The sequence below is a fragment of the Pseudopodoces humilis genome, chromosome 13 (genome assembly GCF_049639895.1).
Source record: "Pseudopodoces humilis isolate 2021_Gansu_Grassland_sample_001 chromosome 13, ASM4963989v1, whole genome shotgun sequence".
Lineage (NCBI taxonomy): Eukaryota > Metazoa > Chordata > Aves > Passeriformes > Paridae > Pseudopodoces > Pseudopodoces humilis.
Window position 1 is genome coordinate 430,154 of NC_142212.1, and position 24,652 is coordinate 454,805.

General features: G+C 41.9%; 1 protein-coding gene across 1 annotated transcript in view; it reads right to left on the bottom strand.

Moving 5' to 3' along the window:
* Positions 1 to 24,652, bottom strand: part of NUP210 (nucleoporin 210) — a 50,045-nt gene that overhangs the window by 18,178 nt on the left and 7,215 nt on the right. Inside the window, exons 2-23 of the mRNA XM_014261091.2 lie at positions 24,313 to 24,449; positions 23,407 to 23,538; positions 22,445 to 22,541; positions 20,803 to 20,953; positions 20,346 to 20,478; positions 19,448 to 19,606; positions 18,908 to 18,976; positions 18,506 to 18,612; positions 17,361 to 17,501; positions 16,039 to 16,176; positions 13,167 to 13,322; positions 11,648 to 11,846; positions 10,941 to 11,086; positions 9,795 to 10,016; positions 8,364 to 8,537; positions 7,177 to 7,369; positions 6,808 to 6,914; positions 4,580 to 4,684; positions 4,351 to 4,452; positions 1,515 to 1,643; positions 727 to 854; positions 11 to 146 (exon numbers count right to left, since the gene is read on the bottom strand). Of these exons, the coding sequence (XP_014116566.2) occupies positions 11 to 146; positions 727 to 854; positions 1,515 to 1,643; positions 4,351 to 4,452; positions 4,580 to 4,684; positions 6,808 to 6,914; positions 7,177 to 7,369; positions 8,364 to 8,537; positions 9,795 to 10,016; positions 10,941 to 11,086; positions 11,648 to 11,846; positions 13,167 to 13,322; positions 16,039 to 16,176; positions 17,361 to 17,501; positions 18,506 to 18,612; positions 18,908 to 18,976; positions 19,448 to 19,606; positions 20,346 to 20,478; positions 20,803 to 20,953; positions 22,445 to 22,541; positions 23,407 to 23,538; positions 24,313 to 24,449 (3,061 nt within the window). The remainder of the gene's footprint in view (positions 1 to 10; positions 147 to 726; positions 855 to 1,514; positions 1,644 to 4,350; positions 4,453 to 4,579; positions 4,685 to 6,807; positions 6,915 to 7,176; positions 7,370 to 8,363; positions 8,538 to 9,794; positions 10,017 to 10,940; positions 11,087 to 11,647; positions 11,847 to 13,166; positions 13,323 to 16,038; positions 16,177 to 17,360; positions 17,502 to 18,505; positions 18,613 to 18,907; positions 18,977 to 19,447; positions 19,607 to 20,345; positions 20,479 to 20,802; positions 20,954 to 22,444; positions 22,542 to 23,406; positions 23,539 to 24,312; positions 24,450 to 24,652) is intronic.

Here is a 24,652-nt window from a genome sequence, read left to right on the forward strand (position 1 = left end):
AATTATTTACTTCAATCTGCTGTGGAGCAGAGTTGATTCTCTGTCCTCTTCTGTCAGCCACAGTTGCCATCAGACTCGTCTGCCCAACAGTCATCCCACGCACCAGGAAAGCAGCAGTGTGGTCATCCAGAGCCTCCCTCAGGGGGCTGCAAAGAAATCCATTCAAGAAGGACATTCTCTAAGTAAATAACAAATAACAAAGCAAAGGACTCATTTAGTGCCCATTTAGCAGTTATACCACAAGGCTAAGTGACTCTGTGTGAAGCAAAGTTAAGAGAATTATCACATTTTTACACATGATGGCTCTCTGCAACCTATGCTTTAGCCTAACATTAAATACCTGAAATGAAAATGAAACAAGTGACAGACACAATGAGTTTGATAACATCAGATGTGTCTTCACACAGCACTCTTCACCTGACACTATTTGCCAAGTCACTGCTTCCAACAGGCACAAAGCTCCATCAGTCATCATACTCGGAGAATGTAGTCTCATTCATCAGCCAGCAACAATCAGGCTGTTAGTTCAGTCAATTTCCCTCACAAATAATAATTGTTTACCTTTTAATAGGTAAAGACTGTTAAATTAACTGTTAATTAAGACTTCACAAAAATAAAATAAATAAAATCTCAGCCATTGTATATTACCATACCTCCAACCTAATACCTTTATTCACTTTTACTAATTCTTATTTGCAGATTAATTTCAAAAATCCATTAACTTACACAAGGGAGACAAGCTGAGACGCTGCTCTTAGACTGAGATGCATGACAGGGAAATATTTTGCCAGAAAAGGTTTCTTTGAGTCATCCAGAACTCTGACATAAGCCTTAACTGTTTTTCCAATCTCCACCTGAAACAGACACATCCAGTCATTCTGCATTCAAACCACTCTTGTTTATTAGCATAAACATTTTCATTTTATTTTTTATTACACTTGTGGTAGGGTAGTGGAGAGAGAGAGCCCCAAGGTTAGGTTAACACTGATTTTAAAGACTAATCCCTGCCAGCCAGAGTTAGTGTCAGATGAAATGAATCAACTCAGGTCCTTCAGCTGGCAAGGGCATAATTAAAACACCCAGAAATATCAACACCTCTTTTGTCTAAGGCACACTCAAGCTGGCAAGTGGAATGAGCTGGACTTTTTTCTGTTCAGTTTTAAAACCTGACATATGTAAAATGACCTTGGGGCAAAACCTAAAAAAATTGCTCACATGCACTTTAAACAGGAGGAAATGTAAATGAGCATGTCCATATAAGTTAAGGATTAACATTGCTGTGTAAATGCAAAAGTTTGAGACTGCTGCAACACAGAACATGAACAGATACCTGATACTCTGAGACACTTATAACCTAAAGGGATAAATTTGGGAGGGCAAAACAGAGACACAGGGAGGTTGTAGCTTTTTCTCTGTTGTAGCATCTTGTCTATGTCTCTTCTCTATGTTCAGGACCTGCACAGGGAGTCAGGGCAGGCTGGACCAGCTTCTAATGCTGCTTCCAAGGCACTGACCTTGTCAACAACTCGCACATACAGTTCCTGGATATCAGATACATGAATTTTGGCTTCAGCTGGGGCAGGGAAAGCTAGACACAGGTCATGAATCATTACAGTCACTGATCCTGGGAGCAGAGGCTGCACCTGCAATGCCAAAAGAAAACTGCATTATAGCACTTATTTTGTCTGTTGTTCACAGGATAAAACTGGTATCACTTTCAGGGCAGAAGCAGCTGGATGCAGAAATCTTATACACAAGCTTATACACAGAGAATTCTTCCACCAAAATAAAAATCAACCTGTAAAATGTATGTAAAAAGTATCATGGTACTGTGCTAGGGCAAACAGCCCCCAGGCACCAAGTGAATTTACAGCTCTTCATCTTGAACAGTCTGGCATGCTGCTATTCATCTGCCATCAGGAAAAAAAACACACAAACCATTTAGAGCAACAAAACTTTTCTTAGCAGAGTGAAAACCAAAGTGATAAGGGGAAAAATAGTTGAGGACAAAGATTATGCCTATAAAGCATTGGTATTGCTTCCTGTAAGATTTGTACTCTACTGTTACTGCTTTTCACCTGAGCAGCCAAAACCTGGAAGATTGTGGCAAGTAAGAGGACGACTGACAGATCAGGTGTTTCTTTAACACAAGTACTACTCCATTAATTTTAAAGAAAGAGAATGTTATACTTCTTAATGGATAAAGAGAATAAAATAATGAAGAAAGAGACTTCTGGTCACAAACACGAGAGCCCTCAGAACCAGGCACCCATCCTAAAGTCCCCTCTCCCAAGGCCATGCACCCATACCTTGGTCCCATCAGCTCTGCAGTTATCCTGCAACTCCCTGACTTTGCCACAGACCTCAGGAAAATCCCAGCTGTTCTCCTCCCTTTGACTGGGGACAGCAGTGAAGTTTGGTGTCCTGTTCTGTGCTCTGAACTCTGAACAGGGGGAGATGGCCAGGCCCCCCAGTGCAAAGGAGTTCAGTGAACTCAGCACTGAGTCTGACTGATTGTCTGGCAGCATCACAGAGTTATCAGCAGAGCAGTGGGGAGGGAGAGCTGACATTCTGTTCTTTGAGGACACCACTTCTGCCTCAAAATAGAAAGGGATGTGAAGTTTGAACAAAGGTCAGCTTCCAGAACAGCAGCAGTTCCCAGAGAGGGTGGCTAATATAGGGGCTGGGCAGCAGGGCAGGGGATGTGGCATGGGGAGGGAGCTGGAATGGAGCTCAGCTAGGCTGGCAGACCAGAGAAAGGAAACAGGGAAAAGGGCAAGCAAAGCTACTGCAACGTTTGAAACTCTTCCTGTCTCAACCAACTCTGCTGTTCTCTTCTCCCATTAGGTGTCCAGTAGCTCCCAGTATCCAAGGATATTGTACTGGTGACCACTCTTCACTCTTCCCCTACTACCACCCACCATGCCCAGAGAAGCTGCTGTGACAAAACCAGAAGAGGTACAGAATTTCTCCTTGGCAGTCCCACTGAAAAGTCTGGGAATCACTGCTCCAGATAACTTGAAATTTAGTTTCCCAGGAGAGTTTACTCTCAGATGAGCCAACTCATCTTCTGTCAATTTGGCTGCACTGGTACCTGCCATGGCAGCAGCCTGAGAGAGACTAGCGATTTCCCAGGCCATTCTACCACTTCCATGGAAAAACCCAGGGGTGGCACTGGGATTTAACCCAAACACAGCATGCAAGGCTAACAAACATGCCAAATGTGTGGGGGGTTGCATTTTTTAAATAATGTGTTAAAAGTGGAGTTTTCTCTCCTTTAATCTAGCAGGCAGTTAAATCTCTTCCTACACTTCACAAAGCCTATCTTGCTGTCGCTGCTCCACTCCTGAATTCCAGATGAGAGCAATGAACTTATCTCATGTACATGAGTTAAACCCATCAGGGAGACCTGACTAAAAAACTATTAAGAGTTTGAACAGTGTACTGTGTACAAAAAACTGTTCATCTCTTCTTTTTTCTCACCTCTGTGCCTAGTTGGAAAAAATATTCCCACCTCACAAGTTAGAGACAATCAAAATGTTTCACAAATTCTTCTGAGATTCTAATTTCCACCTTAGTTATCATCACTTCACAACTTTAGCAGCATTACTTCTTAAAAGGCAAATCTGTAAATTATACATTTATAAAAACTACTTTTTAGAGCAACTTGTTTCATTTCCAGTTCTTGCCTAATGAAAGCAGCAATGCAAACACAGTTTTATTGTTGTTCACTGCAGAATACGTTTCACATCCTGGACCTGAAGAAGTCAAGCACACCTGCACTTTAGTGGCATCTTCTAGTGGAAAAGTGCATTAGAAACTTCATATGGAGATCAGAATAAACTCTTTAATAGATATTCATTCAGAAAATCAGGATGCAATACTGTGATTAAAAAATACCCTGAAACAGCACTATAGATATAAGAATTTAAAGCTTTCAGAAGTACTGGCCCACAGAAAATACTCCAGTATTACTTTGGAAACCAATTAATCTTACATATAGCTTCTGAATAATTCTGTCACATTATTCTTTGTGGTGAGTTTGTAAAATCAGCAACATTTTACTGCAAAGTTGTAATGAGTGAAGTACTTGGAACTGGCTTTTATCTTATACGGAGAACACAAGTGCACCACAGCTGTAATGAAACAATTTCCTGTACCAGAGACTATACCTGAAAGTGCCAGTGCAAAGATCCCCTGCCTGAAGCATGACTGTGACAGGCAAACACATCCAAAACACAGCTACTGTCTCTCTATCTACACCTGCTGGAAAATTCCCAGGAGTGTTGAAGCTGCAGAACGATAACCTGGTTGCCAAAAAGGTGTAAAACCATGAAACAGTGCACTCACCAAAGCAATGCTTTGAGTCTCCTCATGTGTCAATCTTATAATATTTGGCACACTGGTATTAATGAAAAAATATCCAGAACCTTGTTGGATGTGAAGTTCTGTCTGCAAAACCAGGAAAGCATCCAGAATTAAGACTGTATCTTTCTAGTAAAGCTGTCCCTTCACACATCTTCTGTAATGTGTGACATTTTCCTGCCTGCAATTGGAAAGCAGCAAAGTAACTTCTCACCTGAGCATCAGGGTGGTTGTAGATGGAGACCCCAGTAGGGCTCACTTTCGCATCTTCCACGAGCATCAGTTCAATGGTGGCAGGCCCTGGGAGCACAGCTTCATGCTGCAAAGAACAGTGTTAGTTACAGCAAAGAGGCAGAACACTGACAGTGTCCTGTGTGTGCGGGGAGGATGTTTAAAGCAGGTAACCAAAGTTCACAACACAGGCTGAGGGTATGAGATGCCCACAAGATCCAGACGGCTCAGTCAGTCCTCCTGCACAGGGAAGAGCATGCTCAGGGCTAATCTGCTCTGCATCCCTGGCTAAGACAGAGGACAAGGGCCAGGCACTGCAGGATCAGTGAATGATGTCTGACAACTCTGAGCCATGGCCCAAGTTCACACAGAATGATAAGGCAAACAAATCAAGTTTTCTATCTCTAACTCATCTTTTCGAGATTCTTCTTAGCAGGTCACCAGGAGAAATTCTTCCTTAAATGTAAGTACATGAACACTGATCAGATGCAGGCTTAATCACCCACCCATGACAGTATTAGCTCAGAAAAGGAAAAAGGTTTCTAGAGGAAGTCACTACTCTGCACCCATTTCACCTCATCAGTAGAATTATTTCCTTGATGTAGAAAGGATGTCATCTTTCCCTAATGACTTAATAGGGTGTTCAACTTAAACATGGAACAACAATCAAGACATCTCAATGTCGCATCTGTTAGATTTTCCTTTGTGTTTTCGGCTGCAAAAAAGGAGAATGGGCAGGTTCGAAAGCAGAATAGAGCAGCCTGTTGCTCACATACTTGAAAAAAGCAGCCAAGTCACCTCTTTTTAAAAAAAACAATACATGAGCCTACAAAGTGCAGCAGAACTGCCATCTACAGCTACCATAGAGTCCCCCCAAATTTAAACACAGAGAACAAAACTTAAGAGAACTCCAGTGTTCTCTGAATTCAAGGCAAAGTTCAGAGCATTCACTTTTCTAATTAATTCTAAAAGTAAGAAAGAATATTGAATATTGGCCTAATAAATCACAAAATGATTGCAGAACAGCAGATGTTCATATTACAACTCATTTTTTTAAAAGAAAAAAAACACAACCAAATATTTCAAGAAACTTCATAGCAAAGTACTGTGTCTCTGCAGTAATTCTCACTAAGCTGTAGTCAAATTCTTCAGGGGAAATGCATCTACACCATTCTTCCCTACAGGAGAAGAGTAGAAACCTCACAGAGAAGTCAGGAACCAAGTGGCAAAACAGACCACCTCTCAAAGAGTTTACTAAGCAGATGCCACCCAGGCCATGCTGAGAGGAACCTGGCCCACAGGGTATTTCACACTACTGGTGCCCATCTGGTACCTGCTCTGAGTTAAATCCTGTAACCTCTCACTTCATATTTTAGGCTTTGCTTCAACTCTGTTTTCAAGGTACTGCATACAGTCCAAACCCACTTAAGTCTTGCTTAACAAGATTAAACAGAAATTCCAGTTAGGGAGCAGAATATTTTAAGAGTCAGTTATTCCACACCAGGTTATTCCACAGGCTGAAACCTGCCCTTATATTCAGTTTAAAAGAGACATAAACAGATCTCTGCCATCCGTTTACACCTGTCTTCTTTGTTCATCATCACTACCTTTTGCTGTTTTTCTTCCCTAGGTTGAGTATCTACAAACTAAGCATTTCAGGGAGTGGCTAATGACTTATAAAATGAGAGCCTGGGCTTATAGCTGGCATTGTACAAAGGAGAAGTCTCTTAGGAAAAAGAGAGAGCACTAGTCTAACATATGGACCATATGAGGAATCAGTCAGCTTTTGCTTTGCTCATGCACAACTCTCCCACCCCGCTTTGCAGGGGCAATAATCCATTTGCTTTTCCCAGTGACAGCTGCATGAAGCACATGGCTGCTTTAGTGAAAGACAAGCAGCAGAGTTTCACCAATTCATTAAAAAACCCTAAAATGAAACAAAACCAACTGAAATACTTCTCTGTAATGCCCTTGTCCAGATGGTTAAAAAAACTCCCAAGGACTTGGATAGATTTGATATGGATAGCACCACCTAGTGCAGAGGAAAGCAGGAAAAGCCATGAATCAGCACAAAACCGCTGCTGTATGAACCAGATTCCACCATGTACCTGCCTTATTTGTACAGTGCTGTGTGTGGAGGGAAAAAATCCATCCCAGGAACACTGGGCATTAACCACAGGGAAATGGCAAAGCTCCCCTGTGTGCTGTTACCGGTATTTTGGCTCTGGCTGCCTTCAGGTGGGGCTGCTGGAATGCAGCGGCAGCGGCGGAGATCATAGCAGTTCCAAACTCACGGTCAACTACCACAGTTTGTAAGCCTAGAATACAACAAAGATGAAAAAATACACTTAGTTCCTCTAGGATCGTTCTCATCAGACAAGAACTTTCTCTCTCAAGACAGGTTCTAGATATTGGACTTTTTTTCTCCCCTCTTTAATAGCACACACTAAAAAATGCACACTGATGTTAAGCTGAAGTTTGACTGCAGATTTCAGTACTTCCTTTAATCAAACTCAGACATTACCGAACAGATTTAATCCTGACCTTCAAACAATGAAATCCTCATTTAAACCATCATACCATGCATTTTCTTCTGACCATTCCCCTCTTCCTTCAGAGTCAGTTCCATTGGCAGCTCCAGCTCAATATGAGCAAGGGCCTTATTTGTGGATTCCCATACAATACTAAGAGAGCTGAAGTTGTCAAATTTCCTGCCTTGCTGGTCATAGGCAGCCAAATCCAGTATTGGATTGTGGTAATTGGAAACAGGAACCTGAAAAAGAATGAGTATTTTGAACAGATACAACAGGATTTTTTAATCATTAAAGAAAACGTATGCTGAGTTCCATGAGGTTGGTTACATCAACACATAAGGAATGTTTGTTAAAATGAGGCATCAGTGCAGTCATTAAGATGTGCTCCAACAGCCTTGAGGTTCTCTCAGCTGGTCAGAGAATGGTTTTGGTTACACCAGGTGGGTTCAAGCCCTGTATGGGCCATTTAGAGTTGGACTCCATAATCCCTGTGGGTCCCTTCCAACTCAAAGCATTCTGTAAATCTCTAAACTCTAAGGGGATTTTCTTGGAGCAGGGGTTTGGGGTTTTTTAGCCAGTGAATTACCTTAAAACAAACAAATAAACAAACAACAACAACAACAAAAAAACCCAAACCAACAACAATAAAATTGAAACACAGCTCAACTAAATTGTTTTTAGAACTCAAACAGATTATGACAAACACTGCTGTCTGTTAAAGCTCAAAATTCTGGTGTTGTTCTGATGAAGCTCATTAGCAACAGCAGTGCACCAAGGCAGGCTGACACGTAATAGAGCCAGAGCCAATAGTGAGCTCTGAGGTGGCTATATAATAATACACAAAAATCTCCTCCTCTTGTTATTATATAGAAGCTCATTAAAATGATTCATCAACTGTGGCTTTAGGGAAGGAGGATGACTTCCATTTGCCTGGGAATATTAACATGACAAAATGTTGTTTACTCAGCAGCCAACATGTGACAACACTCATTAGGAATAAAAACAGAATAGCCAAGTTCTTTATGCCTGATAATCTACACATATCTGTTGTCCATTTACTGCAGGACCACCCCCAGCCTGCTCTATGCAGGAGCTCCCAAGGGCACCAGTGTGGCCAGAGCTCCAGTTACTGCTCCTCTGGCAGCAGCTCAGATGCTTTATTTCACACATGGAGCTCCAAACACTGATTTTTCAGCTGTAAGTACACCTTCTCCTGTCACTTCCCCAGCTTACCACTTGCTTTTTCTGCTGGAGCAAAGGGCAGGAGAGATCAAGCTGAGAGCTGCCATAAACAGGTATCAAAGTCAGCTGGGAAGGGACAGCACAGATGAACTTCACCACAGCAGATTCAACCACTGGGAAAGGGTTGGTGACTGTAGGGCTGTTCCCAACTGTTAAAGTAATAACCTGAAAATAGCAAACAAGGAAAGAGTTGAGTTCAAGCATGCTGTATTTCCACAGGTCTGAGCTACACTGTGATATCAGAATGAAAATCAAAAGTACAGTTCTTGGGGATTTTACTGCACTATTAACACACAGGAAGATGTAAAAAGGGGAGCATATTTCAAGAACAGTTCTTTATCACTATAAAAGTACTGTTCTGGGAACTCTTCTTAGGTGTTCATGTTCATTACTATCAAACTTGATTCAAACAACGAATCTCTTGTAACTGAACAAGGAAACAGCAGGTGTTCTTCTGGAGTGACGATAGAACAGCCCAAAGGCAACATTTACAGTCAGTTCAGTGTGTTTAAAAACATCTCATTTTTTATTTTACATTCCTTTTTCAGCCTTCAGCAAAATGCAGTGGATATAAAACCAGAGAATGCTGGTTTTCTCAGAGTTTGAGAACCAGAGAGGCAGCTCTGATCACTTGGCTCATCCCCTCGTGCACTCGTATAGGCAGAGCCACTCAGGTGTGATGTGCTGGGGACAGCCAGCCTTGCACAGGCCTCCATATCAACACCAAGGCTTGTTCCTTCTGAATCTGCACTTACAGAAACAGCTCCACTTTTCAAAGCTTCCACTGAGGAAATCCGTGGAACTTGATGGCCCAACCAAAATGCTTAGGCCCTGCAGAATTGCAGGAGGAAAACATTGTATCCAACCTAAAAGTTCCATGGGCTGGGGAAGGTGAATAAAGCAGGAGAAACCACTTCTGTATGTTGGAGAGAACAAACCAGGTGGAGAATGAGCACGGCCACGCTCACCAAGGCTGCACAGAGAGCAGAGCGGTCAATTCTTGTGGCTGGCATTTGTTAGAATAAACACAATTACACTGGAAGGTAACACGGTTAAGAGGAGCAAGTCAGACAGAGGAGTCAGCCTGCTCAGTACCCTTCTGCTCTGATCCTGTTCATGCAAACTGAACCTGCACCCATCAGGATGTTCAATGCATCCCACAACATAAGGCTTCCACAACTTATTGCAGTATATTGCATTATGCTGCAATAAACCCACCATCAACCACTTTTTAACACAATGTTGTGAAATGCTCACTCTAAAACCCGCATCACAATGCATAAACAATGTACTTACCCAAGTCCTTTATTGGCTCATTATAAAAACATCTTGATACATAACACGCATATGGCAGCATAAACCTGTCTGGAGCCAGTTCTCAATGCCTGATGGAGGGCAACACTGAGCCCTTCTGCCACTTACCTGCTCTCCCAGGCTCCTGCACAGCACCCTAACCCAGTGCTGGTTGCTGTTTCGAGGTGCGAGAGGTTCAAGTAAAGACAGGACAATACTTTCTGCATCCTCAGCAGTGACGTTCCTGAAGAACTTGGAAGGTTCTTGGACCCATGGCCTTGGTCCTCCTTCAAACAACATATCCTTAGAGGAACCCAAAGTCACTAAAGCAACAGAGGGTGGATCAATAGCCTGTAATCAATTAATTAATTAAAAATTAATCATCTATTTACACAGTTTGGTTGTGCTCTGCAAAATAAACTTCCTTCTGAATGGAACAGCTGTATTGGTTACTTGGATAAGGCTGTGATTTCTCCCATGCAGTGGTTTGTCAGCATACTTAGTGAAAACCAGCTGCACCAAAATCTGCAAGGATTCTGTCCAGCTGGATTGGATTCAAAGGAAGCTATGGACCCAAAGAAAAGTTGTAGCTGCATTCTAATCACATCTCCCTCATGAGGAATTACAGCAAAAGGGAGACCCTTAATCTATTCTTCTGAGCACAGAGACATAGTGTTCTACTACACTTTTAAAGACATATTCAAACTAAATGAAATAATATCAAATTGTATTTTCACTTGACAGTGCTCTCTACAGAACGGTTCTGTGTATGTAATTATTCTGCTACACAAGTTTTACTTCAAACCTCTCTAAAAACTTCTGCACTTATGTACATCCCTGGGACAGCCTGTGCAGTTCACCACCACAGCAATTAACCTGACATTTAGTATATACAAAAACCATTTCCAGTTTGTGTTTCACAACATCATATTACAGCATCATAACCACAAATTTGTAGGATTTGCACTAACATTTTTTCCATATTGGGGGAAAGCTACGTTCAAATACTCAGACTTCAGCCTGCAGTCAGTGATAGGCCTCTGCAGATGAGGTAACAAAGCAGCCTCTTCTGTATTTCCATCTATTGACCCTGGACTCAGCTTCTTTCTTATTAATATATTTTTATCTTTCTTATTCTTTATTTTCTTATTCCAGTGGTGGAATGTAAACCCACCCACCTCAGTTTTTCAAAATTATTCCTTACATAACCTGCTGCCTGTCATGCAAAGGTGTTTCAATGATGGATTGCTCCAGGAGCAGAGGAAGCAGACTCACTCTCAATGGGAGATAAGCGGCGATGGTGATGCTGGCACTGAGGCGCACGTGCCCGTGGGTGTACACAACCACCAGCCTGGTGTACCCCTGAAATTCAGCCTTCACTCTCACTCCAGTGCAAAAATCAGCAGTTGGCTTAAGTCTTCCTGTCAGATAAATTAAAATATACAAGATATATCTGGAAAGATTATTTGGAGAGAAATGCCCAGGCATGCTCATCAAATTCAACACGGCTATTTGAAGAGAGCCTACCAGAAAGATGGAGAGAACTTTTTACAAGGACATGTAGGGACATGACAAGGGTGGAGCCTTCAAACTGAAAGAGGGAGGATTTAGATGGGATACTGGGAAAGAATTCTTGCCAGGGCTCTGGCACAGGGTGCGCAGAGAAGCTGTGGCTGCCCCAGATCCCTGGCCTGAAGGCCAGGTCGGACAGGGCTTGGAGCAGCCTGGGATAGTGGGAGGTATCCCTGCCCATGGCAGAGGGTGGGACTGGATGAGCTTTTAAGGTCTCTCCAAAACCATTCTGAATTAAAAAAAGCAAATATATCTTCAAAATAGAACTACTTGGATTCCCTCCACTCTGGAGTTTGGCACTTCTGTGGGGATACAGTACAGAGCCATAAATCACTGATTTAAGGAGAGGTATAACTTGGTGAGACCTGTCACTAATTTAGCTTCCAAACCAGGGAGAGAGTTAAAAGCACCTTCAAGTGGGCTGAACATGCCAGGGTTCTCCAGCTCCACCACAAGCTCCATGTGTGAGCAGTCTCTCAGTGGGACCAGCTTGCCCCTGTCCACACTGGTCTGGCCACTGATCCTCAGGGGCAGCTCCAGCACCTGCCCCACGTGTGCTTCCACCCGGCAGGGAGTGAACTTCATGGCGCTGGGCTCACTCATGTACACCTGCCAGAGGGAAGGAACAAGGACACATGTGTATGCCAGTGCTCTGCTCCCACGCTAGCCCAAGCCCACAGCAGCTTGATGAGCCTTCCTTTCACTGCTGCTCCTGTAATTCTCTCTTCTGCTTTATCAACTTTGAAGTGTGGACTAAGCTGTGTGCTGTTTCCAGCAGGTACCATCACCACCTGGGAGAGGCTCAGCATCCATTAAAGAATCCACCTCAGACTGACCACAGATTTCATACAATCACTGTGATCAAAGCTTTTATTTGCATTATCTTAACTATTTAATCTTCTACAACTACTTCAGGATACCAAACCATATGGTACAGAGTTAAAGCTGTATAATCTGTGTTGATTAACTACTCCTAAAACTACTACTACTAAAAATGTGTTCAGTGAGATCAGTAAACAGAACTCTGAAGAGCTGTTCCACAAAGAACACAGGAACAAAGGCATTCAAAAATAACCTATTCAGATTGTGCAATACACTGCTCTGAAAGCTCACATGGACAGAAGGTTTCCTTCTGTCTTCAGGCTTTGACTTATGTTTGAGGATAAGAAGTTTTAGCTGAAAAACATCTTCATTCCTGTGTCTCTGGCTGGTAACTGTTGCATTGCTAAAAAGCAGCATCCTGGGTTGTTCAGAGAATTATTTCAGAGCGAGTGTGCAAGCTAAATTCTGAACAGATTTTAATTCATGTCACACCCTTCCCTTTGGGGCCACCAGATATACTGCTCCTGCATTCTCCTCACTCTACACCACGCACCCTGATCACCATGACCTAAGAACAGGGGATGGTCTGCAGACACCACAAATATCCCTCTTTGGAGTTATGATTTTCGTTGCCATTTTCTCCTAGTTTTCCTAAAATACTGTTTGTTCTTGGCCAGCTTAGGTATCTGGAGTCAATCTGCAGCACTGGGCGCACTTCAGTTACTTCTCCAGACAGAAATTTCGTTGCACATCCTGCTAACAACTGTCACCCTTTGATACCAAGGGAGAACACTCACCTATCACTCTACAGAATGAATTTTTAGTTTGACTTGTCTGCTTAGACGGCCAGGTCAGGAGTCAATTACCATTTCCTTCTTGCAATTAAAACTTCCCACAAGGAAAAGGACTTGCCAAGGAAAACAGGAAGAGGCAAAAATGGGAGTGAAGTTAATGCACTGGACAGTATTTGATTCCCTAAAACACAAACTGAAACTAATCACTTAACCTGCCACAGGGCAGGAAGCAGAATGCCTATTGCATTCTCAGCTCCTCTGCTGTTTACAAAAGCCATATTCAAGAACAATAACTGAAAAATAAACTTCTTACCTTCACTTCTCCATAATGCAAAGGATTCCGAACATCAAATGCCTGAATAATGCTGACTCCAGCATCACTCCCAGTGGTCATTACTCCTTTCGCTGTCACTGTGGCTACTGCCTGGTTAGAAGAGGACCAGCTGAAGTTGCCACTTCCACCATGAGCCTGGAATACAGAGGGAAAAATCTTTCAAACATTTAATCAAGTACATGGTTCTCACATTTCACAGCTTTGGATATCTTGCATGAAAACCAGGAATGCACTGAGGATGAGACATACAAATAAAATAACACCTCAGAACTTAATAAGCAAGATGAAATAAGACAGAGATGAGAAGACTGCTACCACCCTTCATTCATTTTCATTTCAGCTTCTTTCACACTCCAAAGTAAATGTCAGAAGTTCCATCAGAGTAAAACACAGGTGAACACTGAAGCATTTTTTTTATGTATATTGTTGTAATTTCTTTAACAGCATTTCCTTTAACCTATTTCATAATTAAAAATGAACAGGGTGATAAATCTTGTCTAGAGGGACAGTGTGGAAAACAAACCAATCTAAATTATGCAGGAGCTTAGCTAGTAATTTTTACCAGGAAAAGAGAATAAAAAGAAAAAATGAAGAGGAGGGTCATTTCCCTTCTTCCTTCCTCTGAGCACATGCACAACCTGATTACAGAAGGACACAGACAAATGAATAAATAGGTAGTGGCGTGTTACAGAAGATGCACGGGATGTGGTGAGAAAGGCTAAAAGAATGCAAGAGTTCAGCATATTTGTAAAGGTATTTTAGTTGAAACAGGGATATGACCAGAAAACATAAAACAGAAATACCCAATTCTTAATAACTGTATGAAGTCTCACGTCCTTGCCATAAACCCCAGACACCTCACTACATTTTTTTCTCTCTGGCAGTCAATCTGCTTTGAGGAGAGGAAGGGTAAAGCAGCTTCCCCTGCAGGCTGATCATTAGCCACAGGCTGGCAGGGAGCTCCACACTGCTACCTGTGATGCCCTCCCCAGGAACCTTCACATGCTCAGCCTCACACAGCTGGCACTGCACCTCCTGTGCGTGGACTGAAGGAAGGCAACAGAAACCATCTTATTAGCACAAATATGAACAAAGCAACCCCCAACAAACCAGGCAGCCGACAAAATTCACCCAGAATTCCTGCCAGGAATTCTGATACCATCTGGCGGGAGTTACTTCAGCTGTAAACAGAATTTGGTTAGATCCAAAAATCCCTTTCAATTTATTTTCCGAAGAACTTTATTCACTCATTTGAAACAGCCTGATTGAAGCTATGGAGTTGGAGGCCAACTCTGACGGAGAGGAAGAAACAGTTGAGCTGTGTGTGTGCTACTGACAACCACTGGTATTGTGGGACGGAGAGACCAGAAGAAAGGTTTCAGTTTAAGCAAAACTGAAATCTTGGGAGAAAAAAGTTTCTATGTTTTTATTGAAAAAAATCGAGTAAAGTAAGAATACTGACACAATTACTGCAGTACCATGAAGGAATGTTCTCTAGTGAGATACTTCATTATATACACAAGATAAGATGAAGTAAGAATAGAACTGTGAGAGAGGTAGGAAACAAAATCACATTTCCTTTCCCTTACTGGGAAAACTCCAGCAGAATTATGATGAGGTACTGAAAATGCAGATTTGCAGAAAGAATTTTTACCACACTCTGCTGGTGTGGTCAGGAATAGCATGAAGTAAACCAAATTAATCCCACGGAACAGACAAGTAGAGATGCAGGGCTTAATTCAATGGAGTCGCCTTTAGAATTAAACTGGAGAATGCAGAATGTTTAATCCCTATGAGATTGATTCTCTTCATAGAATCACTGAACCAGTAAGGCCAGAAAAGACCTCTGAGATCAACAAGTCCACCACTGAACCACATCCTCAGGTGACACACCCCCATGTTTTTTGAGCACTTCCAGGGATGGTGACTCTACCACTGCCCTGGGCAGCCTGTGCCAGTGCTTGACAACTCTTGGTGTGAAGAAATTTTGTCTAAAATCCAATCTAAACGTGAGGCTGTTTCCTCTCATCCTGTCCCTTGTTACCTAGGAGAAGAGCTTGGCACCAACTGTCCTGCCTATTTGGATATGGTTTACTTAAGACAGATCCAAAACTGAGCCCTACTTTCTGCTAAAAGGGAGAGGTAGGAACTGCGCATCCAACCCTTAGCACAGGGGCTGAGTATCACTGGCCTGGGATAAGAGTCTGGGCTGAGAAAGCACAACTTTCTTTTCCCTACTTAGGCTAGAGATACTGGATACTGGAACACAAACTATTTGTTTCACGAAGCATAAGGAATAACTGACAGCTTGGGAGCAATGACACACCTAAAAAACAGTGAAATCATCTCTTCTGTAAATGAGCTGTGGCCTTTGCCTCCCTGGAACTTTGGATTAGGAGCATGAGGTGTGTGGCCAGTGAAGAATACTGATGTCCAAGGCTGGGAGAGTGCTGCTACTTAATCTTGTCATGCCCTTTTGCAGTCACTTCACACTCCCATTCATATTTCCAATCCTTGCCAGCAAAGGGCAGCCTCTAATGATTGCTGTGGAGCTTTGGATATAGGATGCTTCCTGGAATTCCAAACCACTCCAGGCACAGGTGTGTGGTGCATGCGTAAGGCAGAAAGGAAGGGATCACAAGAAGCAGAAGTCAGTGGGGTTTCCATGTTTATTGGTTTCTTGGTGCTTTTTTTAAATTGTATATTAATTCCTGTAACTAATGCCTCATAAAGCTCTTCCAAATGACATTTTGGATGCCACTATGCCTGAAGTATACAAAATCAACCCTACCTTTGTGGTGTCAAGCCCCAGTGTGCCTGCCTGAGCAAGCTGGGTAGTTCTTTGGCATACCTGGATGGTGTACTGGTAGACTCCAGCTTTTGGCTGCCAAGGAAACATCAGAATGCTGGGTAAAAGAAATATTGGAACATAGATCTCCACATCCTGCTGGTTTCGCACTGGGACTGGTAAGGTATGAACACCTCCATCCTGCAAAGTGCGAAAGCAGTGTTACAAATGGCACCACAGAGATTCCCAGAATTAATGTTTAATACTTATGTACAGAAAAGTCCTTGAAAACACCTCAGAGAGGAAGGAAAACTATTTAGGATCACTTATGAACAGAGTTCCCTGTGAGCAAACAGTTTCTGGCAGCAAGGTGTGCCACTGTATTAAATGAGTGCTACTGCTATGAAGATCCAGGTGCCCACGTTAATTTAAAAGGCAAACAGCAGGAAGAAATACACTCTTTCACTGCTCCTGTTTTGAGACCTCATTTGGAGAGCCAATCTGGAGGCTCGACACCTATATTTACTCTTTGCTCATCCCACAGTATACAAAATTCAGCCAGAAAGACCCACTGCTCAGCCCCCCCAAACGCTGGCCTTCACAGCTCTGCTGTCACTGCAGTGCCACAAACCTCTGGCACAACACAATGTTACTGCAGTTCTGAGGAAAAAAAAAGCTCTCAGGAAGTCTTTTCATTGAAGAGAAGATCTCTGACACAGAGAATGGCCATGGCTTATCATACTCAAGGAGCTGCTAACTTCTGCTCAAGGAATCACTAAAATGATTTCACATCAAATGGGTTGAAGGGTTGAATTTTCAAGCAAAAGCAACTCACTTCCACATCACGGGCCCTAGTTAGCCACACATTCAGCAGCCTGCCCAACCAGCAGAAAGTTAATGAATATTAATTTGGAGAAATGTGCAGGCTGATACATTCAGCAGACTGTCATTCCAGAGTTTAAGGTCACTTACCAATTGATAGCAAACTTCCCCAATGTAACCGACTGCAGAACAAGGCCAGGGTATGAGAGTGATGATCCTACCACAATAAAGTGTAAAATTCCCTCAGCGTGTGAGAGGCCCCTTGCCCAGCACAAGGATTTGCCACAAGAAAAGAAATCAGTGCTGTGCACCACTACTTTAACAGGAGTTTGCCACATGCTCGGGAGCAAAATCCCAGTCTTTATTTAAGCAAATCCTCTATTGACTCAATTGACAGTTTTCATGAAGAAAGGATTTTAGAATTTGGTGCTTAATCTGTTCAAACAAAGACAGCTCAGACCCATGTAATTCTTAGGTTTCTTTTTTGCTAGGAAGTCACTACTGCACAGCTCAATTATTTTTAGGCCTACCAGTGAAGCAGAGGAGTTTTCACAAAGACACACCTGATCAACTACTGATGTCAGTGCAGCATCAATCGTGGTCTGACCCGCCTTTACTGCCATCACATAATGATAGGATCCATTCAGAGAGGACTGCAGCACCTCCAAACATTCTTTGGACAGCTCTGTAGTAATTCTGATGTTCTAAAACAAAAACATTAAATAGAAATTGCCACAGGTAACTGACATCAATAGAGGACAGAAAGCACTAAACATACAAGTTTTGACTCACAAGTCAGTGAGCAAACCATTGTTTAATAACATGGTTCAAAGACATTGTTGAAACTGATTAGAACTTTCCCCATAGAAGTTTCAGTCTTTCCGGAAGATTTTACATTTAGACACAACATTAATTTTTACATTATCAGCAACATGTAATTTAACACGGAAGTACCCATATTCATACCTCTAAATAATTCATATTTACAGTATTTTTCTAATTCTTTCCTTCTTCAACACAGAAGAACATGAACATACTGCCTCAACAGTACAGAGCACACTACTGAGCTCTAGCTCAAAACTCAGATCTGTATCCCAAAAAGCAATTATGGGCAAATAAAGTAACATTCCCATAGCTCCAATATTCTGAAAACCAATAACTTAATACAATTTTTCTTATTGCAACTGAACGATTTAAGTTTAGTTTCCTTTGTAGTTTTTTAAGAACTATGTATATTTGGTAACTACTATATAGAATTTAGGAAGAGGCTCTTCCCTGTGAGGGTGGGCAGGCCCTGGCACAGGATGCCCAGAGAAGCTGTGGCTGTCCCTGGATCCCTGGCAGTGCCCAAGGCCAGGTTGGACTTTGGGGCTTGGAGCACCCTGGGACAGTGGAGGGTGTCCCTGCCCATGGCAGGGCTGGGACTGGATGATTTAAGGTTGCTCCAAGCCCCATCCAACCTGTAAGACATTGTCCAAATTCCATTTTTTTTCTACAGCACTTAACTCCCAATAATTTCACAGGAATCACCCAGAGTGCTTTATTTTTAAAAAGTAACAACAAAAGAAATGGAAAAACTGAAAAGGCAAGAAACAACATGCTTTGTACTGTCCTGTCTCAATGTAAATAAGAAATCATTCAAATAATGCCAAAGCAAGTCAGGATGTAGGAGACAGTCACTGAAAATTATCTAAACATTTCAACTTACATCAGATAAATACACCTTATTTCTTGATTTATCATACACGTCAATTGTAATTTCATAACGTCTGCCTGTTTCCAAGACCCATCTGTCACCTGGATGAACTGTAAATCCTGCAAAACAGGAAATATTGAACAGTACAAACCAACAGCCTCTTTATCTAATTGAGAAAAGCATTTTGCTTCTGGTGCCCACACACTGCAGATGAACAGTCATTATTTTAAACTGCTGACTACAGAGATAAAAGAAAATACATAAAACCTACTTCACGCTGAACTACCTTTACAAACAAAATTAATTTTCTGTAAAAACTAACACTAAATGGAATCATGGAGGTACAGCATGAAAACCACAGAAACAAGGCCAGAAACTGCATTAAGCAATCAGGAAGACTGCAGCAATACCAACCCAAATATGCAGGAGGTACCACATGGACAGTGCTGTTGGGCAGTCTGGACACCCCCTGCAGGCGGACACCTGAGGGCTCAGTCAAGGAACACACAGGTTCAGTACTAGTCAAGTCAAGGGCAGCATTTTCCTGGGACTCCTCCTCTTTGGCTATTTTAAACCTCATTGTACACTGCAAATAAACATTATCCCCATTTCACTGCAAGACAGTGAACACTTTGGAGAGATCTCACTAGAAAATATAATGATTGAAATAAAAAAATTAAATAAAGCCCCATCACATTTCTACACTGACTGAGGGGAATAGACATGATTTGAGTGATCTTTTGCCACCTAATTTGTTAAAACATTCCAAGACATCAGACAGCTCTGCTGAGACTGAATTCACGGCAGTGCTGCTTTCCACAGCTCCATCACTGCTCCTGATTTCCAGACTCTTGGTACAAATGAGGATAACTTGATCTTTCTGTGTTGCAAAGCGTGGAAGGCTTGTCTCCTTCCACAGAGTGGTGGCTGGAGAAGCATTCCCAAGAAGGATACTCTTGTCCAGCAGGATGAGACTGGTTTGGCCCTGCTGCAATGCAGTCACAATGGATGTTGCCTGGTCCAGCTTGGCAACTGGCCAGGAGGGAACTCCCTTGGGATGGAGAATGTTATTCTGGAGCTGCAGCTCATACTGGTCTGATGGCATCGCTATTTCTGGAGGTAAAACAAAACATATGAAACAATAAAAGCAGGTGTGGCAGTATTTGGCTGCTGCTAATTATTGCTGATTATTTTTTATTGATGCCTAGTGCACCTATTAAATCAGTATTTTTATTGTGTTGTAAAAATAGCACTACTGTCATCACATCAACACACACACAAAAAATTAGCTTCTCGGAAAATTTAATGTCTTTGAAACTCCAATTCACAACTAAAACCATGTCACTATTTAGACCTAACATTCAACTGATTTCCAGCTTCCAAAGAAAATGAAAAGACATGAGGGAAAAGAGGAAAAAAGGAGGGAGGAGAGAAAGCGCAACACACCGCATTTTGAAACAGGCATAAAGCCAGCTAACCCACATTTATAAAGGCTTCACTTTGTGGAGCAAATCCATTTGCCAATTAAACATCTTCTGCTAGAAAAGTTACTAATCTAAATTTGATTTAAGTAAGAAAGTCAGTTCCTCAGTGACTGTCAACATCTAAAATGACAATGTTAGCTCCTATTTTAAGTTACCCTCGTCTTTACATCCTTGAAAAATCTGCAAAAGTATATTCTTAACAGTCACAATTTTTTTGACTGAAAGAACTAAACAGCTGTATCACTGTGTGCCTTAGGAAAACAATATTAAATATTAACAAAGTAGTTTAAACACAATTAAAAATTTCTCAGAAGTTAAAAATTCACACAAAGCATTAAAATATAAAAATAAATGAGACCAGAACAAACCTGTGATCTTCCCTTGACTCAGTTTCTGAACTCTGTACTGAACTGATGTTCCTACCAGAAGATAAATGTCATATGCTGGATTTAAAAGGATGTTTTCCAAAATAAGCAACCTGACTTCTGCAGGGTGTACATCCTGTTGACAAAGGGGGAAAGAAAAGTAACCCCATTAAGAGCAGCTCATTTGTTTGAAACAGACCAAGCAGCAGGAACTTAGAATCTAGAAGTGAAAAACATTACTTGCTGCAATTCACTCTTTATTTTCATCTTGAATTTTGTCACAACATGGCAATGCAAAGGACAGTGAATAGTACAGAGATCTGCCCTGTCCACAGTGCAAGAATGAAGAAAAATTCATGTCTGTATGAAAATAATTTTGGAGCATACAGAAAAACTTGAGACAGATGCTCATTCACACATTCAGAAATCCATCTTCCCCCCTGACATTCACAATTCTTACCTTATAGATGCTTTCCTGAAGTCTTGCCTTTAATTTAGAACTCCCTGTTCTCATTCCAGACACCAGAATGGTATCTCCTTGCTTGGCAACTTTTTCCATTTCCAATATATAGGAAGGTGGGATGTAAGTGGATTCTAAGAACTTGAGTATACTGAAAGGTGAATCAAAATTGAATAGAAAATTGTTAGCGAACCTTTGTAAACCCACAGAGAAACACCACCAACATCTATCCCCAGCCACTTCCATTTTTTAAGCCAATTTAAGATGCTTGCCTGGACCAGATATCCAAATTTTACTCATTCTTTGAGGTATCTGCAGCTAATTTCTTTGGCAGATAAGTTTGTCTGAAGCTTGCTCGTGAGCTATCAGAAGACTGCACATGCTGTCTACTATGACCCCTCCAGTTTGTTCAGTAGGTGAGACTGCAAAAACTCTCTATATTGTAGAAAAACTCATGTGCAAGACTCAAAGCTTATGTTTATAAAAGCAACAGATCAACAAACCCAGAACGTAACTCCGACCTCTCTCAGGAAGCCAGGATGTATTTAATAAATGACTATGAAAATCATCTACAAGCAGAAGACTAGTAGTAACTGTTAGAAACTCCAGAGAAAAGTGGCAAAAGGGAGGGTCGGAATTTCCCATGAATGAGCAAATGACAGGAAATTTTGGAAAGAGAAGCATGTTTTACAGGGTGTCACCTTCTGCACATCATCTACTGGCTTCATGCGCACTTTCACAGTAAAACCAGTAGAGCAATATGGAGAACAGTTATGGATATTAACATATTCATGACAACTTATGATTTATTTGCAAAGCTGTACCACCTGTAGAACACTTTTATGCTATCATAGTTAAGCCAACAGTAGAGCATATATCAGTATTAGTTCGGTTAAAATCACATCAGCAAATACTTATACTGAAAGAAAAAGCTCCACATGTACTAGATTTGGGATATCCAGTCCCACTAAGCCATTCATTCTGGCTCTCACTCATGCCTGCAGCTTCAGGTGTATGATGGGCTTAATAGGCCTTCCCCAGCTAATGCTGCTTCTCTAAGGCTGCAGAATCATTTTGTGTTTGCCCAGTAGCAAAGTCTTGTTTGCTCCCCCCACATCACTTGCAGTGTACTTGGAGTAGCAGTTTGAGGATGGAAGCTGGCTGTTAACCTTCCTGCTCTGTAGGATAACTGGTTTCCCCACAAGGAATCATCCTATTTCGACACCCAAATTAAGTGCCCACTGACACCTGAGACTCTTCAGGTTCAGAGAGCTCCTTTCTGAAATGGAAGGGGACTTTTTTCCCTCAAAAGCTAAAAAATAAAACTCTGCTGAAATCCTGAGATAACAATCTTACTGATAAAATCTCCCATTTGCATGAGATGTTTCAGCAAGATCAACAACCGCATCTGTTTATTTCTGATTATTGCACCAGAGCTGCTCACTAACACTATCAGTTAAAATAAACAGGGATCAAAGTGCCCAGGCTGTCAAGTAGGTAGACACTTAAAAAAACCCAACCTGAAATAACTGGCCCTTAACATCATAGTTTTACGTATCAGTTCAGTAAACTGCCTAGATGTGGGAAAGTATTTTACACAACAGAATGAACAGACGTTAAAGACCAAAGGAAATTACTTTACCGTAGAGCATCGTCAGAGTCTGAGAAGCTATCGGCCTCTGGGTCCTTCACCACTGTCCAGTCAAACACCAACCCTGCCAAAGTGCTGAAAGTGTTTCCTACAAATCAAACAACCAGATTAAAACAAAAATAGAGAACAAGCATAGTCTTCCTGGAACATAAACCATGACTTATTTCCCCGGGAAATTTCTCTATTTTATCCCTACAAGAACAACCATGAAGCACCCTTGAGTTTGCACAAACACCAAACCATGAATCCAGTACTACACATAGAATAAAAACAAATTTATTTTTCATTATTAACATATCACCATACTCCACTTTGATGGTTTACAAACACAGGTGGCAATCATGGTTTAGAAACACAAGTGGGATGGGCTCAGTAAGAGCCCCAAACAATTAATTCAATGTTTTATAGCTGTTTGACACATTATTTCCTTTTCAGCAGTTGTCCCAAAAGCCCCTGTCTTGGTGTGTTATGCATGCACAAAACTTGATTATCAAAAGCATGGAATTCTTATCAGATCATGGCTCTTTTTCTGATGCTACAGACTACAAAAAAGCTGAAGTTTTCTGCTCCTACTAAATAATAATGCATTCAGTCCAAATGCACTGACTCTTATGAGCCTAAATGGTGCCTCTCAAAAGTGAGCGTTTATGTAGTAATTAACAGATTGAGCAATGGGTGGTTGGTCTCAAACATCACCTCTGAACTTCCTGTTGGATATCTGACTAATCACAAAAATGCCCTTTTGCAAAATTCTTTAGACTACCTCAACTCAAAAGAAAAAAAAAAAGAAAGAACAGACAACTTCACAATGTTCACAACGTATTATCCAAGAGAATCTCCTTAAAATTCTCCACTTGGCTTCAAACAATCAACTGTGTGACAAATAAAGCCAGTGAATGTATCAGACAGTTAAAACTTTCAATATATATTTAATCTCTTACAAGATCTCTTACCTTCTGAATCCAAAGCATGAATTTTGAGCTCCAGTGGTGCATCTTCAAGGTAGAGCTCTCTCGTTGTGGACACTACTTGAATTTCATGAATTAAATCAACGATGGCATCACAGCGAAGCACTTGTCCAGTCACTTGAAGAGACATCAGGAAGAGCACAAGAAATCACAATACTGCATGTGCTCATCAGGAACAATGACAAGTCAAGATGCACCTCAAAATTAGCCAGTGGCACAAGACACTGACACTGAAGGAACTGAAACTTGGTCGTGACTCGATGAAGAAACTCGTGGTCAAATGGTGGCTCAGACAGCAAGTAAAGCAGTTGAACTCACTTGCTCACTGAACTGCAGAACAGATCTGCAGAAACTGATTTCCATCTGCACTGACAGGTACAGGTGTTGTCTGGGAGTGCTTATGCAGATTGCTACAGTGTTCTCATGTCCCAGAGAAATTAATGACTTTTACCCACAGACATTAAACGCCCATGAACTCCTTCAGTTAGTGACTGCAAGGCATTTAATTGGCCATCTGGTTTTGCCTCTCTGTCACTATAAAAACTAACCAGGAATATTGCACGGCAAACACTAAAGCAACTACCAGCTTTTTCAAATGCGAAGTATCCGAATTGTATTAGTCATTTTTATTAAATACCTTTTTATATTTCCGTCACCCCATCTATTTGTGGATTTTGAGGGGGTGGGTGTTAAGAATTACATTTTTCCTGAGTGTATCATTAAAATCATTAACACTTATCTGAGGCAAACGGAAGTTAAAACCCACACCCATGGAAAGTCTAAAATGACTGTGCATGGGAACTGATATTTGTGTGTGCACCTGTAAATCTCTGCTTTGCTGCCGGAGGACGGCAGGATGCCCAGGAGAAGCAGTGCTTTGCTCAGACTCACGTGTATCCTCAGCAGAGATGATGGCGGTGAGACGCGTGGGCTGCGAGGAGCGCGCCTGGACCAGCGCTCTCTGCGAGCAGTGGAAGCCGTCCTGCCCCAGTGGCTCGATGCTCGCCACCTCTGGCCGCGTGGACGACCTGTGGGGTGGGGTGCTGTCAGCACACAGCTCTGCCTTCAAAGCCACAAAAGCAATTCACCTGGGACATGCTGCATGGTCAGCAGCTGACTTTGGGAAGAGCTGGATGGCAGCAGCTCCTTCAGGACCCCAGACAAGGCAAACGTGGGCTGAGGACGGGAAAAGCCCAGGCCAGAGGCAGGGCAGGCAAGCTCAGCATTCTCT